Raw genomic sequence first — 18,527 nt, forward strand, 5'->3', positions numbered from 1 at the left:
GTTTTAACTAATGTACCCTTAAATAATTTAAATAGAAATAAATCAACGCTCAATTTTTTGGTTTTTAAATATAATTGTATTATAATCAATCCCCTATAATTATGGAATTCATAATAGTCAAAGATTTTGATATTAGTATAAAAAAGCGAAAAGTGGGGAAAGATTTTGTTTATGAAGGACAAAGTTTAAATAAATTAAAAGGCGTAATTTTTTTAGAGTAGTGATAAAATGTACATGCGCATAATGGGCAAATTTAAGTACTCCATTTTATATTAAAAATACTTCATAAACATTATTATAAAATAAATGAATACTATTTCATACTCGTATATACTAACAATAATTCATTAAACTGGTATTAATATCTTTCAGTTATGAATTTTGAATTAGTCTATTGCCATGCTTGTAAGTTGTAAGTGACCAATGTTTTCGCACACTTTTTTTTCTCTTTAATTTTCAAGATTTGGTAATTGGACTACTTGGATGTGCACGTAATTGTCGTTCCAATTACAAAGTCATAAATAGTTAATGCATCGGCCGTCGTCATCATCATAAGGTTAAGAGTCAATTTCTATTGAATTCCACATGTTTCCAGTTAATTTTTAAATTAAATAGTAAAAAATACCAACTAATTTGTCTTACTATAAAAATTAAATAATACTATTATATTAGTATGTAACAAATTATTAATTGCATGTGCGTTACTCCAAACTCCAAACTCCAAAGCTAAGTTTGATGAATCTGTATTCCTGTCCATCGCCACAAAAGCTGGAAACCAATTACAACCCCACATCAATAATGGATAATTAAATTATACGATTTTTAGTAGATTTTAATAGACAAATAAAGTTACACCCTTTGGTTTAATACTAGTAATAAATGAATTTGTTATATGTCCAGATTAATTCTAAGGAATAATTCGGTGTAAAAATCAAATTAACGTGTCTGCCTATATTTAGTAGACTTTTTGAAAAAGGACTCATTTGTTTTATGTGATTTAGATAGGTTTTTTTCAACAAATAAAACCACGAGCATTTAATTATGGCTTTTCGTTCCAATGGGTTCTATTTATTATAAATAACCCAATTCAAACTTTAAAATATTAAATTTATTTTAGTTCTTCCTTTTCCTATTGTTTTTCGACAAATAAATTTCAAATATGAACTTTTTATACATTTATTGTTCTAGCTTTATTTGATGACTAGGAATGTATATTAAAAGGAATACTACTACTCCATTATTTTAGGATAATCTGAATTTTATTTTATTTTTTTTAGAATGACGACTTTTTTTAAATTTAATGTACTAACTTTATAAGTAACACATAATTAGATGAGTTACTGAGATGGAAATTAAAAGAGTCGATCAACAAAAGCAAATGTGATTTAAAATGAGATTAGAAATGCAATAACTTTTTCCCAACTTTTTTTTTGAAATTACTTACAAACTATCCCAAAATTTTATTTTATTTTGCTGTTAAAATAAAAGGAAAATTACAGAGATAAATGCACACGCTGGCTCAAATGTCAGAAGCAGAAAAAGAATAAAATTGTGAGTGAAAATGCGATGATTAGTTTGAAGCGCAGCCGTCAGCTTCACCCAAATTCCATATCTATGGTGTTGCAATGGAGCTCGGATTTCAGCCACCTTCTCCGCTAATAAAATCCCCCTTTCCCCGCACTGCCAATTCATCTACTCTACTGTAGTATAATTTAATCACTACTGCCTTTATTTAATCAAATCCAGCTGGATTTATGTACTGAGAGAGATGATGGAAAACTGAGAAATGAGCTTCCTTTTGCAGCTCAACATTGTGGATCCAAGGTTTGTTGTTTATCGAGGGTGCTAATTTCGCTATTGCAGACGAATTATTGGGGAGAAAATGAGGGTTTTGGGGGACTCGTGGTGTTTCTGCAACGGCGGGGGCAAGTCGGAGAGATTGAAGGGCGCAATTTTCTCCGGCAAGGCTCCGGCCATGGCGCGAATCAACGGCGCCGCCACCGGCTTCTTGATCCACCGCAATCTGCTGCTCACCACCCATGCCAATCTCCCCTCCGTGACTGCCGCTGAAGCCGCCGAGATCCGCCTCCACAATGGCCTCTCTGCTACCCTTTTTCCCCACCGGTTGGTTTGGATTTTTATCTGAAATGCTTAATCTTCTATTTTTCTCAAGTGATTATATTTCTATTGAGTTATTCACATTATCTATTGTCTATTTGAATGTATATATGTGTATTAAGTGTGTGATTGTGTGGTAATTGGAGATTCTTCTTTTTGTTTGATTTGCGAAAAAAGTGGATGTGTGGTTGGATGTTGATGTGCCAGTTGATTATTGATTTGTTTTTCATGTGATAGTCTTCATCTCAGGTTGGATTTGTTGACTAAAGATGATGATTTTTAATCTGAATTTGTTTCTAATTTACACTTAATTGAGTGATGTGCATTAGGGATCATAACAATGGGATTGATGTTAAGATACATTATGGTTAATGGTAGCAATTACGGTTATCATTTTGCAATGATGGGAATACCAACAAGAACAGTAACAACAAACATGGATGGTGCCACAGCCTCTTGGTATCTTCGTCTGCAACTGTTATGCAATGAATAAGTTCCACCAAACACATGAAGTATTATTCATTTTCTTTTTGAGGAGACATTCATTTCATTGATTTATGGTAATGTGTAAATTGGAAATGCAGTTGAACTGACTACTTTCGACCTCCTCGTGCTTTTATGATTACCAATTATTGAGCCTTGATTTATTAGTATATTTGATATTTATGTTTGCACATCTGTGATTTATCTTATAGTGATGGTAGTTCAACTTTGTCGTGGCGAGATTTATGCCTTACCTTGACCTTGATTTGATTATGTTGATAAGAGTTGGTTTTTTAATTAAAGGAACATAGAGCCAATACTTTCACCAATAATTGATCTTCCTGTCTAAGATGATCTATTTGGGACAGGTTCTTTATTACAAGCTCTGTTCTTGACCTGACAATGGTAGGCCTTGATGCTTTTGATGGTGAGTCGAATGCTCCCGTGCAGCATCCTCACTACTTAAAGACTTGCTCGAAACCCAATCTGGAGCTGGGAACTATTGTTTATCTTTTAGGGTACACAGATAAACCAGAGTTGGCCGTTGGTGAAGGAAAGGTAGTGATAGCTACCGATAATCTGATAAAGTTATCAACTGATGGAGTAACATGGAGCCCGGGTTCTGCTGGTTTTGATTCTCATGGCAATCTCTCCTTCATGGTTTGCGATCCTATGAAGCTTGCAACTTCTCCAAATGCCAAATCTACTTCAACTTCATCATCGTCTACGTCGTCGTGGAAGAAAGACACCCCGATGCAATTTGGCATCCCTATACCCGTCATCTGTCATTGGCTAAATCAGCATTGGGAGGGGAACCTTGATGAGCTCAACAAACCAAAACTACCTCTGATCCGGTTGATGTCCTCGGGTCAGAAAAGTGAGCATTCTTGTGCATCATTCACCATGAGGCGCGTCTTTAAGTTGACCGAAGGTGAGAATGAGGTGACACCATCTTCCTCCAAACCAGTAGAGCAACCTGGAGCGAGTTCAGCAGCTGTCCTCCCTGACACAGTGGAAGTCCAAGATGAGACCTCAAGTGGCAATCGGCAAGGTTCCGGAATCCCAACTCCTGAGATTTACGAATCCCCAATGCTGACCTCAGGCCCAGTTAGGAACAACGATGCTACTACTGCTACTACTCAAATCCAGCTTTTGGACATCAACTTCCCTCCAAGGGTAAGTAAAGCTGCACCATCACCTAAGCAATCAAGAAAAATGATGCCACCAAGCTCCGATCAAAACTACGTCAAGGATTTCCTGATTCAGAAACCACCCGAGGGACCTTCGAGCCCCATCCTGGATGTAGAGTCAACGGGGTCTGTCGATGGAGCCAAGACTGGCATCCAGTCGAGCTCTTCCCCCGTTGAGTTTCAGGATTTGCCACACGAATACAGCAGCGAAGGAGAAACCACAATGTACTCGGCCGAAACAGCTGAAAGCCGGAACTACACAAGCCCTAGGGAGGGAAGGTTCTATCAGGTAGGAAGGAGCCAGAGCTGTGTGAGCCACAACAGATGGGGTCCAGTCCCAAAAAACTCAGTTGCTCGTGGCTCGAATCTGGAGAAGCACCAGAACTTCACGCAAGGGAGGAAGGTGTACTCACAAGGTGCAACATCTCAAAGGAGCAATGACTACTATAGTCCAACAGTTTCCTCCATTATGAAGAAAAGGCATGACATGGAGCAGCAGCAAAAACGCAGGCCGAGGCAGAGCGCATTGCATACATCTCCAAGATGGAATTTTTAACAGTGAGTCTCGATTATATACTTACTTTCTTGTTTACATCTAATAGCCTACTTGTTCAATGCTCATATGCCTTGTTTTCTTGGTTATACCTGTAAGTAGTTAATTATTTAGACAGATACAAACGATTTAAACACACCCTTATTAATATTAGCCTTTTTTCCTTTCAATGGTATTGGGGTGTGAAGTGATTATATTTGTCTTGTGTTGAGGAGTAGTATTGTTTATAGAATATCTATAATATTTGCAAGTCTAAGCTGATAAAGAAAAGTACTAGTACATCATTTAATTTGTTGAGAATATCTGTTACATTTTCTGAAATTCAAACTTTTTGAGTAAACATTTAGGACTAGTAAAAGAGGTTTAAAATTTTGAAAATTCGGATTCCAACATTAAATTTTAGTTTGTCGGTGAGAAGGGTTATTGAAGGAATCAGAAGGGCCCTGAATTCTGGCAATATTTCAGTTGTTTATTTTCTTCTTCCTTAAGTATTTTTTTGTAAGTACTATATAAAATCCAACTTATGAATATAATAACTTCTTCCGTAGTTTAGTGTCTATACAAACGTACAAGTATAAATATAAACGATATGATAATGATAAATAACATCCCTTGCAGTGAAAGTTATGCACGACAATCTTTGTCAAGAGAAGAAAGTTATGTACTACGATAATCAGTGCAATCATGTAATGTTGATTTTCAGATTGAAGTGAAGTTATATTCATCGATATTAAATAAAATGTTATGAATATTGCCAAAGAATAAGATGGCGGTGCCAAGGGGGTATCCGATGCATGTTCCGATTTTTTTTTATCGATATATCTAAAGTCGCATAGGCAAAATTGTCTTATCTATTACTATACCTATATTTGTTCCATTTACATTCATTTTTATACGTTTTTTTTTTTGCAAATTGCGGTTTATTTATTAAATGCAATGGAATTTAACTATTTAAGCTATAACCCATAAATTCCTTGACAAACAACAAGGTTGGGTACCATAGAATTAAAATTTTGGTGGAATTGAAATTCTATAAAAATTTAAAGTCGTTAGGTACCTTGGAATTAAAGTTATACTGGAATTAATTTTTTTTAAATTGAATTTAAATTTCCTTTTATAGCATAAATGGAATTATATTGAAATTGGAATTCGAATTTGAAGTTGAAGTTACAATTTTAAATTAGTATAATTTAACTCTTATTAAACAATTTTGTGGCAACAGATATTAGAGTAAGAGTTGAAATTGAAGTTTCTAATCCAAATCATACTCTAGTTTTATGGAGTAATATAAAACGAGGCCATCAACTGTAACTATAACATTTTTTTTCCTTTTTATATATATTTATGAAACTAGCTAGAAAATGAAAGGAAAAGGTGCAGCAATTCTTTAGAAAAGGTGTAGTAAAAGTCAGTTGCATTGAGACATTATCTTAAAAATATGGAGCGACATAAAAGTTTGGCAATATTATCCTGTCCAGATTCGGAGATGAAAATGTAAATAAAGAAAAAAAAGAGGATAAATAATGTTGGCTGTAATTCATGAGTTACACTATTAGTTAGCATTAGCTGAATAATTAATGGTAGAGCAACCAACTTGCATCAAATAATATACATTCATATTCTGTGAATATGGTTTGTAATTTAATACACGAATTTTGTTATGTATTTTTAAATAGAAACATACGGGCGGATAAAAGTATTTAAATAATAAATTGAATCACTAAATTCAACGAACTATGAAGTGTCAATTAAACTACTTATTATGATATTAATATGATTTGATGTCAAGATTATCGATTTATTGCGTGTAGGTGTAGCTAGTATCTAAGAAAATTATCGATCTAATTGGTTTTAAGGCTTCTTCCTTTATTTCTTTCTCTATTCTAATAATAGAAAACTGACTAACGCGCGACAATTATTTCACCGTGATTATAATAATGTTCCATCATTATGATGAGTCTGAAATACATATAATAAAGTGAACGTAAAATTACTCTGCCATATAAAGCCGGATATAAAAAGTATACTAATCATTAATGTCACTTTTTGGTTTTCTATTAGAAAATTAAATGTCACAATTTTTTTTTAAATCTAGTAGTATGTTTCCAATATTAGTACTTGGGAAAAATGAAAATTTATATCGTCATTGACTAGCCATTTAACAAAAATCATGAATTATTAACAATTACAACAACAACATATACGAATTATTTGAAAAATAACAAATATATTTGTTGAAATTAAGATACAAACTTGCCGGGCGAAAATTACACGGAAATCAAGGAGAAAATTACACGGAAACAACTGAAAAATTATACGGAAAACGGTAAGCCGAGTCGAGGAGTCCTCTTTCCGCAAGACAAGATACGCCTTAGTAGTGCTCTCGGTTTGGCGTGTCGTCCCCAAAGATAAAACGACTTCGTCTCTAAAGTAGCAGCACTGCTAGCAACAGAGCTCCGGCGAACTGGAGTAAGGCGAGGGCAGAGCTTCGACGGGAAGATTATGCAGAGAGGGAGAGAGCGCGTATGCAAGGATGCTTGAGTTTGTTGTGTAAAGAATGCAAAGGATGCATGCCTATTTATAGGCCAAGTCCACCCGCAGGGATTGCTGGAGTCAACAGACATAATGTCTGTCATCAAGGCCATTGACCGTAACCGCCGGGGGTTACTGACTGGTGCACTAGCTGTTGGGAGCTGAAGAGACACGATGCATCTGGACACACTACACGACGGGATACACCATGTACCGTCGGGGTCCATCGGGGACCTTTTGTCTCCCGTTATGCGTCGGGGTCCAGCACGGACCTAGCGTGGAGTTTGAGGTGGTCTAAAAAGAATAAGCGGGGCTTGAACCACGCTCAATGACCAGCTCCACAGAACAGTCCAAAGACCACCCAAAGATCAATTGCCAAGATCCAAGTCCAAGGCTCAAGGCACATGGCGCCCGGTGCACGGCTCGCAGGCGAGCGGCGGCGCGCGCGTGTCACCCGTCTTATTCCACGATAATTATTACACATAATAATTCATCTTATTAAATACTTCATCAAAGATTTTTATCATCCCCGATGTGGGATAATTAACACTCAGTTAATTAATTCATTAGTTTTTCTCATAACTCATATCTAGCTTTATTGTGACCAACTTTAATAAATTGTTTCTCACTCACCGGGAATCGGATTTGAGAAAATGAATATACTACGGTCATCTACTCGGAACGTAGATCGACACAGCTATTGCATTTAATTTCACAAAAAATTAAAGGTCTTGTCACATTTATTATTAGTCAAAGTCATTTGACCAAGCACGATTCCAACAATATTCAATTTTCATAGGCATAATACTAAGAAGGTTTGTAATATTAACTTTATTTTCTCCATAATTCGTGAAGGGGAAACAATCTATGATAAAATTAATGAAATGTACAAAAACATATTTACATTTAATTAGTCTATTAAAAACAGACAAGACATTATTAATTAACATGCCGAACTAAATCACCCCTTCAAAAATTTTACCGTTAGGACAGTTCACTTAATTGACATTTTTATAAATAGTCGGTAATTAATGTACTCGGATTTGCAAAGATATGGTTTTATGATTGAGTGTAAAAGTAAAATCACACAAAAATTAATTAGATCGTTACTAAAATTTGGTGGGTCATTAACTTAACAATGCCTCCACAGTACTGCCACCATACTAAATGAAATGTTACTGTAATGGAGTAGTATAGTAGTTTAAAAATGTATCAGTAGCACGCAGATTATTGTATCCGTACATAAATAAACGATGAGCAAAATACTCAAAAACTGAATACCCCAATTGAATCAAATCGTTTTTGTCGGATTTTTAATTCGAATCGATTTAAATTTAAATAAAATTTGGTTTTGTTTGTTTGATTCGTTAATAAATTGAAACTAATGCATAATTAAATCTATTTATATTGGCTTTATTGAGGTTTTCACTATAATGACCTTACTATCATAATGATCTGATTTATACACTTTCCTACGTACGTTATCATGAGTATGTGAAAATCAAAATTAATTTTGAATAATAAATCAACACATCGTTATTTTAATTCTTAAAATTTGACTTTCTTTAAATGATTTGATTAACCAAAAATCATCATACTATCATTTTATCCGGGTATATGTTTGGAATACAATAACAAAGATTTCATATATTTATGAACCAGCAAGTACGGAATAAATAAGAATTTGACACGTTTGATTCTATCAGACCGACTTGTTTCCATGATTGTTCTTCAACCTATTCTTCTGTCAATCGGTGCAAGCTAAAAAAATTACAAAATATAAAACGAAATAAAAAAAAACAGTGAAATTATGTCGGCAGTTTTGGACTTGTGGTGGAATTTCACCCAAAAAAATTTAACACCAAACCACATTAGCTTGTTGAATTGCAACTGCAAATGTGTAAAAGTGAAAATTTTAACATATGCTTACTAATGAACCTCTCTCATTGTTGACCACAAATATAAGTCAAATACATATTGGCCTGCATATATATAATTACACAAATATTTTATGTTAGCATGAAGCATTCTCATCAAGGATATGTTATATGTATATTCTTCGAAATATGCACAATGCCGAAGCATTCTCATCAAGGATAGCATGAAGATGAAATCTTACTATACATATGGAGTACTTTATTCGTCCGACAAAAAAAGTTGCATTTTTTTTACATATCCTAAAATTTTTATTCGGTTTCCATGCATGTTAAAGTTTTAGTAAAAATTATACTAGTATCTCCTAAAAAGTGAATCTGTTTATTTGATCAAGCTTAACAAAATGTTACGGAAATTTAACAGGATATTTTTATATAATTAAGTGTATAGTTTGAAATTAATTGTGTGACTACTTGAACATATTCACATATATTAAATATATAGTAGTAAAGTAAAAGTCCAAATGCGTTCTAAATTAGTAACCTTCCGCTCCCATCCTAACAGAGCTAAAATCCGAACATATTATATTTAGAATTGTTTCTAAAATTTTACTACCTCCGTCCCCCAAATATTGTCCCATTTTGACCTGACATGAGTTTTAAGAAGTGTAATGAAAAGTGAGTTGAAAAAAGTTAGTGAAATGTGGGTTCTATTTTTATATATTAGTTTTATAATAAAATGTGAGTAGGAATGAGTTAGTGGGATATGAGTCCACTATAAAAAAATGATAAAAAGTGAAATGAGACAAATTTTCAGGAACAAATCGAAATAGTAAATTGAGACAAACTTTCATGCCGGAGATAGTAGTATTTTCTTTAATTTACTATTTTATGAAAAAGAGGTAATGCGCATCGATTCCGTTTCTTTATAAACAACTATATGGTGTAGTTTATTACTACTAAATTTTGTCGGCCACAATTTGGGTTTTTTTTGTTCCAATGAAGAGACAAAATGGCCTGCATTAATTTAGTGCATATTGGCTATTAATATAGTACTATTTATTTATTTATCATAGTATTTTTCCACATTCAGTCCACGTTCTCTTTCCATAACAACTAAAAATATTTTATTATTTATATAACAAATTATTCAGCAGCAATTTATTTAAAAAGTGTCCCCATATCTTAAAATAATGCCATGTTGTTACAAAGTCCCACTCATGTATAAGGTAAAAATGGTGTCGTTTTTGGCCACCTTCACATGCATGGAATTATACATAACAATATTGATGAAGTATCTGTAAGTAATTGATATTTTAGCTAGCATAATGAGGCTCCAAAGAAAATATTCATGTAATTAAATAATAGGATCATACTATTTGCTAATATTTGATAGATGAAATACCTCCGCATATATTTAATCTCAAATTTAACATTTTTCCATTAAAATAGTAAAATATTATTTTTCCTTCTGCCAAATATATCATGTTTTTATTTTGGGGATGGCTCTTATCATATGTTAAAAAATTTAGGTGAAAGAGGACAACGTTACCTAGTGTAAAGTTCATTTAAAGCAAAAGTTATTATAACGTTAAAACTAGAAAAGCTAGAAAAAGAATAGATTTATGCGAGGGGCACTGTCGACATAAAAGAATAACATAATTTTAAAATAAAAACATGATAATTTACTAGTATTATTATTTTATACAATAGTTGAGTAGAAAAGACACTTTGGAAAATTCCCCACATTATTATGAGTCAAAGATCTCAACATATTCCAACGTTCATTGTCCAAACTATATCACTCCACATTATTTATTATTTTTTCTCTTAACTCGAAGTGTCGGTGCTACTACCATGGTACGAACTATGTCGTGTACACATTTTATTTGATTTTCACTCTTCACTTTCTTAACTTATTAACTGATATTCACCCTTCACTCTTTCTTGACTTATTAACTTTTCACCTTCTTCAAAATGGAATTATGTAGTCTTTCCTCGGAAAAGATAAAATCAAATTATTTATTGGCAACATAGTCGTCATACTTAATGAAGCGATTGACAAATTATGTGATTATAATAGATTCTAGAATTAACATGCATGTGTTTTTTGTTTCTACAGTTTTTTAGTGTTTTTGCTTTTATTGTTATTGTTATGTTATTACTACTCCCTAATTTGACTTGAGTGATTTGCACTATTATTCAGTCTGGTGTTCGAATTAATTTTTTATTAGTTTGGTTGATTCTTCCTATCGTTACAAGTGCTTGTGTTTCTAAGGATTAATTTTGGAAAATAACAATAATACACAAATTTGCATTTTTCTGAAAGTTTCTATAATGATTTACCATTTACCTATGTAATTAACTCGAATCATTAACTTCATAAATAAAAAAAACATCTCGCCAATTAAATCCGTCTTAATGTCGTGTAATTTCGGAAAATAACTAAACTTCAATTAAATTAAGACATTTACTGAGAAAATGTCTAATTAATTCGTTCTTCAATGCAATGAGTGTCAACGGACTAAAAAGAATTTCTAAATAGAAAGAGATCACAATCACTAGAATTATTTATGTATGCAGGATATATTCCATGGGCTATTTTCCTATGTTTTTTTTAGAAACTTGTATAGTTTGCATGTTTTGAATTTGGAGTATGTCTCAAGATGAGTTTGAAGCAATTCGTACCTAAACCAATGATTCAAAGATGGTGACCGACTTCATAAGAAAGAACATCTACACTCGATTTGACGACCCAGGTGCTCTTGTGAGTGATGGATCATAATTTAACATCAAGTGGTTGGATAATGTGCTTGCAAAATATGGAGTGACCATACGGTACCATGCATAAGCTAAATAATGGGCAAAACAGAGGTAGCCAATAGAGAAATCAAGCAAGTGCTACAAAAGAGGGTGAGTACAAATTGGAAGGATTGATCTTCACGTCTTAATGACGCCTTATGAACCTACCCAACGGCCTACCAAACTCAAATAGGTATATCTGCTTATCTTTTTTTGGAAAATCATGTCATCTTCCATACGAACTGGTGAAGGACAAATCATATTAGACTTGGACTTCTTGAAAGCAGGAGAGGAATATTGTATTCATCTCAATGAGCTTGACAATTTTGCAATGAAGGCGAAGCATGAGAAGTAAAAAAGAATTATGCTTGGGGAATTGGGTATGTTGTTCTTCTATATGATTCAAAACTTTTTCCTTCTAATGAAAAATTGAGATCTAAGTGGTTGGAGTCGTACATAATCAAGAAAGTGTATGATAATAGGGTTGTAGAACTGTAATAAAAATAAGAGTAGTGCTACATGGCCATAATGTGGCTGGCCATAATGACATTTCAGTAAATATAGGTATATTTGGATATTAATAATTTAATTGTCTCATTTAATGCTTAATTCAGTTGACAATACTACCCTTAGTCTTTAATTGTAGTTTCTTTTTAATTTATTTGTTCCATTCTTTTTTTAGAGTAATTTGTTACTCAACTTTTTTACTACTTTATTTTTATTATTATATGGTATAGCATATTTAGGAATAAAGAGGGAGAAATAGTGAGTAGGTTGTGATGACAATGTGGAATTACATTTCCTTATTAGTGAGTAGTCTGTGATATAGTAACACCAAGGTTAAATGTATATATATTATATTTAAAATTAATTATAAATTTTAAAATATAGTAAATAATTATATTTGAATTATTTTGATAAATATTATTATTATTATTATTGTTATTATTATTATTATAGTATCAATTTCACTATAAATTATCAGTAAATTAATCTATAGTATAACTATTTGAATTGCTTTTATATCAATACACTGTTGTATTTACATGTAGTACTAGTTTTACCACCCGTGCTATGCACGGGACAGAAGATTTTTAAATAATAAAGATATATTAATAGCTAAATATATTAAAATAAAGTATATAAAGTAAATAATCACTAATAAAGTATATAGAGTAAATATTTCGGCTGCCATATAAAGTAAATAATATATAGTATAATTAAATTATTTTATTAAACAAGTGAATTTAAACATAAATACTCACTAATAATAGAATTGAAATATCGGGAATATATTTATTAGGATTCAAATTTAATTATTCAGTACATACTATTAAATAATCTGAATAATTTTTATTACCTCGTTTTGAATAATCAAAAATATGTACGTGTTTGATTACAAATAAGTGCATGTTGATTACTAAATAATTTTATAATAATTAAAGATTAGAATAGTTAAAATTGATAAAAATAATTCAATTATATAACTAAAGTATATTGTTAAATACTCCATATTCTACTACTACATAAGTAAATAAATACTCCATATTCTACTACATAAAGTATTTAATATTTGAGGATAGATTAGTCTTTAAAAAATTATTACTCTCTAGATGCATCAATTTCAACTATTAAACATTAATTGCACAAAAGTTTAAAAATATTTTAAGATTATGACTAGCCATAATATGATCATTTAGCATTACTCTAAAAATAATTAGATATGAAAAATTTATGCATCCCATATTCCAAGGTTGTGACATAGGAGTAGACTGCAGTAATATCTTTGTCTCAAAAAAGTAAGAATATAGTAATACTATAACACCACTAGTTTCTTTTATGAATAATTTTTAACACTTTTTTGTTCCCGTAGTAATCACAAGACTATAATTACTCTATTATTCATTTACCCGAACCACGATTAACTCAGTCACTGTAGATCTGTGGTAAGTGGTAACATGATTAAAACTTTACAATATTACTATTATATTAAAATAATTCAAGCAAATGATTTATAGACTTAAATTTACTTCAAGTTCCGATCGAGTACTTGTGAAATTCTCACGTGTGAAGACGAGAAAAAGCAGCCAAATTCCGTTGACTTAACTCTATTAAAATGATATTTTCGACTTATATAAGTTGAATTTATAACTTCAAAGTGTAAAATGTGTTCGAATTTCAATAGATAGGCTATGCTTCTAGATGAGTTTTGTCTATACTCGAATTTGTTTTAAGACTCATCAACTTTTAATTACAATTTAATTAGAACAACTGCATTCAGACGCAACATAGTGTGTGTATGTTTTATAGAAAGTTTTATTCATTTAGGAGTTTTTATATGGTCATTTATTTCATGTTGCAACTTTTTAGTGAGCTACTTGACAGGTAAGAAAATACTCCGTATATTAATAGTTTTATATTTACAGCTACTTTCAGTTAATATATTCACGCATTATTGAAATTCGTATTAGTGTTTCATTCTAATATAGATGATGAATATCATTAAGCTGAAATATTTTATGCTTTAAATTAATTATCATAAGAGTAGTCAAACAATCTGGTGAAGTGTCAATTAGTACTTGTTAACTGGTTGTATGTGTGTGAATGGAGAATTTAATTAAGTTCTTAAGTGCTATAAATAAAAATTACGATCTTCATTGATTTTTAAGTAAATCATTACCCAAAACAAAGCCAAAAGAAGGGTCATCTGCTTCTGAATTTATAGATATCTGACAATCACTGACTTGGTCTCATAAAACCCAAATTAAAGAAGAATGAAAATTTAGAACAGAGTAATTTCATAATAAGTATATAATGACACATTAATTTTATTAAAGGGAAAGATCGACGAAGTATTATAGAGAGTAATTAACTTATGTCGAATTAATTCCATTTCATCATGTCATTATTCATATACTAATTGGAATACAGAGTTATTTCTTCTTCTCTTTGTAGCCTATAAATTTAAATTAATTACATGAAACCAATCGCATTATTTATTTGCTAATTTTGAATTCTCAATCAAGATTTGCTATAAAAGAATAGAGAATGATCTGTATCATGTTCACGTCCACATCCACCACAACAGGATACTATAAATAAGCAACTTAAGAAAAAGTTAGGGAAAAGGTTAACAAAAAAAGCTTATAATAATAATAACGATATATGCCATAACCTAATTAGATACTACTACTACTACTACTTCCTTAGAAGCTGCATGCTTGTTTATTCTACAAAAATGTATCGCCCATTTTTACCCAATTATTCTATAAAGTGCATTCAGTATTTTACCACAAGTAATTTCACTCACAAAAGTTGTGCTGTTAAGAGAAATAATCTATGATGTGGGGGATATAATTCAATTATGATGTTTCTGTATTATAAATGTATTTTGGGGCCACAATTTAATATGCAAAAAATGTGGGATGTTTTATTGTCTCGTGATATGTGCCTAGATTTAGGCCAAAAGGTCAGCAGTAGAGATTGTTCTTATATTGCGGAAGTGTACATTCCGCATAATGGGACAAAAGAATGTACAATTATATAATTTGATCATTGGAAAATCAAATTATTTAGACCATCCACAATGCCGCTCAGCCGACCGCCCAGCCGAGCACCGGCGCTGGGCGGTCTATTGCAGTCGCCCAGCGGGCGAATGGAGAGAGAAACCGCGCAGCGCTGGCGATCCGCTCGGCGCTATTGCAGCGCCCGGATCGCCCAGCGCACCGCCTAGCGCGAAATTTAAAATTTTTTTTCCGAAACACTATATATACGCGCTTTGCTCGTCATTTTCATTCGCACCACTTTTTTTAACGAGTACTCTCTCTATCTTAATTTATGTACAAGAGCAACAACGCGAAATGAGTAACGCTGTGGTAGTGGTGGTAGCGGAGGGATGCTGAGGAGTACGAACGTCGAATGGCCGAAGCGTTGGACGCCTATACGACCAACGCGATAAACCAATGGATGGAAAGGGCCTTGCAGCCGGCGATACCTCGACCTCCCCCAGTGGTCCACCGCCGCAGTGTGATTGATCGGATCACGTAGCTGCACATCAGCGCCTATACGAAGACTACTTCACACAGGAGCCTCGGTTCAACGCCAACCTTTTCAGGCGTCGTTTTTAGGATGAGCAGGGACCTGTTTATGCGTATTGTCAACGCATTGGAGTCTCGATATCTGTATTTCCGCTTCAGGCACGATGCGGCTGGCAGACCCGGCCACACACCTATTCAAAAAGTACACTGCGGCAATCCGGCAGTTGGCCTACGGAGGCGCGGCAGACATGTGGGACGAGTATCTCCACATCGGTGAGACGACTGCCCTGCAATGTCTGAAGAATTTCTGTCTGGGAGTGATAGAAGTATTCGGTGATCAGTATCTCCGAACGCCTACCCCCGAAGACTGCCAAGATTGTTGCGGATGCACGGGAGTCAGCATGGGTTCCCGGGTATGTTAGGCAGCATAGATTGTATGCATTGGGAGTGGAAGAACTGTCCCGCAGCCTGGAAGGGGTTCTACACGTCCGGCTACAAGGGAAAGAATCCCACGATGATCCTGGAGGCCGTAGCTGATTACGGGCTTTGGATTTGGCACGCGTATTTTGGGATAGCTGGTTCGGACAACGACCTCAACGTCCTCAACTCATCGCCACTTTTCAACTAGCAGCACAATTATATAATTTGATCATTGGAAAATCAAATTATTTAGGAACCTGAATGAAAACAACCACAGTAGTTTGGGATAAAAACGAGTTGGTCGGTGGTTGTGACCATTTATGTTTTGATTGACAGTGCAGTCAATTTAAGATAAAAAAAAGGCGAATTAGTTTCCTCACCAAATACATCGAAATTGCATATGCACTACTTCATGTGTGTTATTGTTATATGAGGACCAAGTGATTACTGTATTTTATTCGTGGGGTGTAATATTTAATCTTGTTTTGATGAATTTTTAGATTGAATTAGTAAGTTGTTTGTGGCTGAATTTTGAATGAAATTAGTCTTGGGTCCGGTTCAACTTGAAGATGGTTGGTTGTGTAATTATGGGTAACTTTAGTGTCGGTAGGGAATATGATTAAAGTGGAACGACATTTTTATTTCTTTTAGAGGGAGTGCTAACAACTTATTAAATTTATGTAATGCGAAGTTAGAGAATCATATTTGGTAGTGACGTCACGCAGGAAGCATACTCTTTGGACGTAGAAGGTGCACAGCTGAGTCTTAGCTGGCTTAATTAGTTCATTCATGCAAAAACATTACTCCTTTCCTAATTATTTACCTCTTTATTTACTAGTAGTATTAATTAATTAATTATTCCTCCTCAATTATTTACAGTATCTGTATCCCTTCCTTCCATCCCACACTCTCACTCACTCTCATCTCACCGTGTTGATGTAGCATCCTCTCTCTCTCTGCTGTGTGCAATGTGACTGGATATTGTCATATTCTCACATTCATCCACCCTCAAATCTCGCATTTACTCTCTCTCTCTCTCACCCACACACACAGACATACACACACAAGAGAAATCAATGCCCTCCTTCAGCATCCTCCTCCTCCTCTTCTTGTTGTCCTGGCTGAGCAGCCCTCAGCCACCGCCGCCGTCCACCGCCGCCGCATTCTTCACCAGCCATTCTTCCCGGAGGATTCCCCTCCCCCAGCCCGCCACCCACCCCACCGCCCCCCACCCACCACACCCCCAAATACCCCTTTTCCACTAATACCCCCAACACAACACTCCATTCTTCCCCTCCGATCCTTCTCCCCCTCCGCCCCTCCCCGACCTCCCTTGCCTCCTTCCCCGCCAACATCACTCTCTCAACCTCCCCCACTCCAAATCCGCCTCAGCCAAGCTCATCGCCGTCGCTGTTGCTGCCGTCTCCGCGCCGTCGTCATCCTCGCCCTCGCCGTTTTCATCCACTTCCGCAAGCGCAGGAGAATCGACAGATCGTCCGCGCACGACCACGCTAAATCGCATAGATCCGACAGCACAACCACTACCGCCACCATATTCCGCGGTGCTCCTGATAACCGCCATATTCCGAAGCTTCAGAGGCCTTCACAGACCAGCTCAGAGTTCCTGTACCTCGGCACTTTGGTCAATTCACATGCTGCCGCCGCTGCCGGCGGCGGCATTGCCTACAATGGAAGCATTAGCGCCCCTGCCGACAATCGCACTTTGAATCCGAGGAAAATGGATTCGCCGGAGCTCCGCCCATTACCCGCCGTTGAACGCGCAGCAGAATTCACGCAGGATTTATCGGAACAATGCTGACGTGGCGTCGAGCAGAGATGATGAAGATGAGGAGTTCTACTCTCCAACGGCTCGTTAAACGGTAGGGAAAGTTCGATTGGCGCCGGATCAGCTTCTAGAAGAGCGTTTGCTGCCATTGATGTGGAGAATTTCAACGGCTCGACTTCGAATTCCTCCTCAACTTACTCTTCTTCGGCTTCTGGATCGGGCAGGGGCTCTCCGTCAGGGTCCATTTCGCTGAGTCTTTCGCCAGGAAACAGTTTGAGCCTAGGAATTCGATTCCGAAATCGCCTGACCTGATTGAGATTCAGAATATTGCGCTGCTGCATAGGCAATCGACGTCCTCTCCTCCGCCGCGAGATTTGTTGCGTAAGGAATCCGCATCTCCATCGCCGCCAAGTTCATCATCACGGAGAGATGCTCCAGGAGAAGCGAAGAGTCATCTCCGCGGATTTCGAGTTTCTCTGATCAGAAAACACGGAATCCCCGGTGAAAATCAGCATTCCAAAACCGCATCCACCTCCACCGCCGCCGCCTCTTGTTGTTCCCTCACGTTCAGCAGCTTATGTCCCCCCTCCAACCTCCGCCACAGGTAGCAGGTAAAGTCTGGGATAGTCCGAGAACTCCAGCTCCACCGGCCAAAATCTCGTCACCAGACCACCATCCATGGCTTCTCCGTTAAGACCTATGGCCGCCGAAAGTCCAACATTGATTTCTCCA

At 35.2% G+C, this 18,527-nt stretch overlaps 1 protein-coding gene and 1 pseudogene across 1 annotated transcript; both read left to right on the forward strand.

Annotated features, from left to right (window-relative positions):
- The first annotated feature begins 1,518 nt into the window (after window positions 1–1,518).
- LOC121788270 lies at window positions 1,519–4,514 on the forward strand. The gene is made up of 2 exons (XM_042187014.1): window positions 1,519–2,124; window positions 2,970–4,514. The coding sequence occupies exons 1-2, from the start codon at window positions 1,883–1,885 to the stop codon at window positions 4,345–4,347; spliced, it is 1,620 nt and encodes a 539-aa protein (XP_042042948.1). The 5' UTR covers window positions 1,519–1,882; the 3' UTR covers window positions 4,348–4,514.
- Window positions 4,515–11,457: 6,943 nt separating this feature from the next.
- Window positions 11,458–18,521, forward strand: LOC121788272 (annotated as a pseudogene).
- The last annotated feature ends 6 nt before the right edge of the window (window positions 18,522–18,527 follow it).

The sequence above is a fragment of the Salvia splendens genome, unplaced genomic scaffold, assembly GCF_004379255.2.
Source record: "Salvia splendens isolate huo1 unplaced genomic scaffold, SspV2 ctg1007, whole genome shotgun sequence".
NCBI lineage: Eukaryota > Viridiplantae > Streptophyta > Magnoliopsida > Lamiales > Lamiaceae > Salvia > Salvia splendens.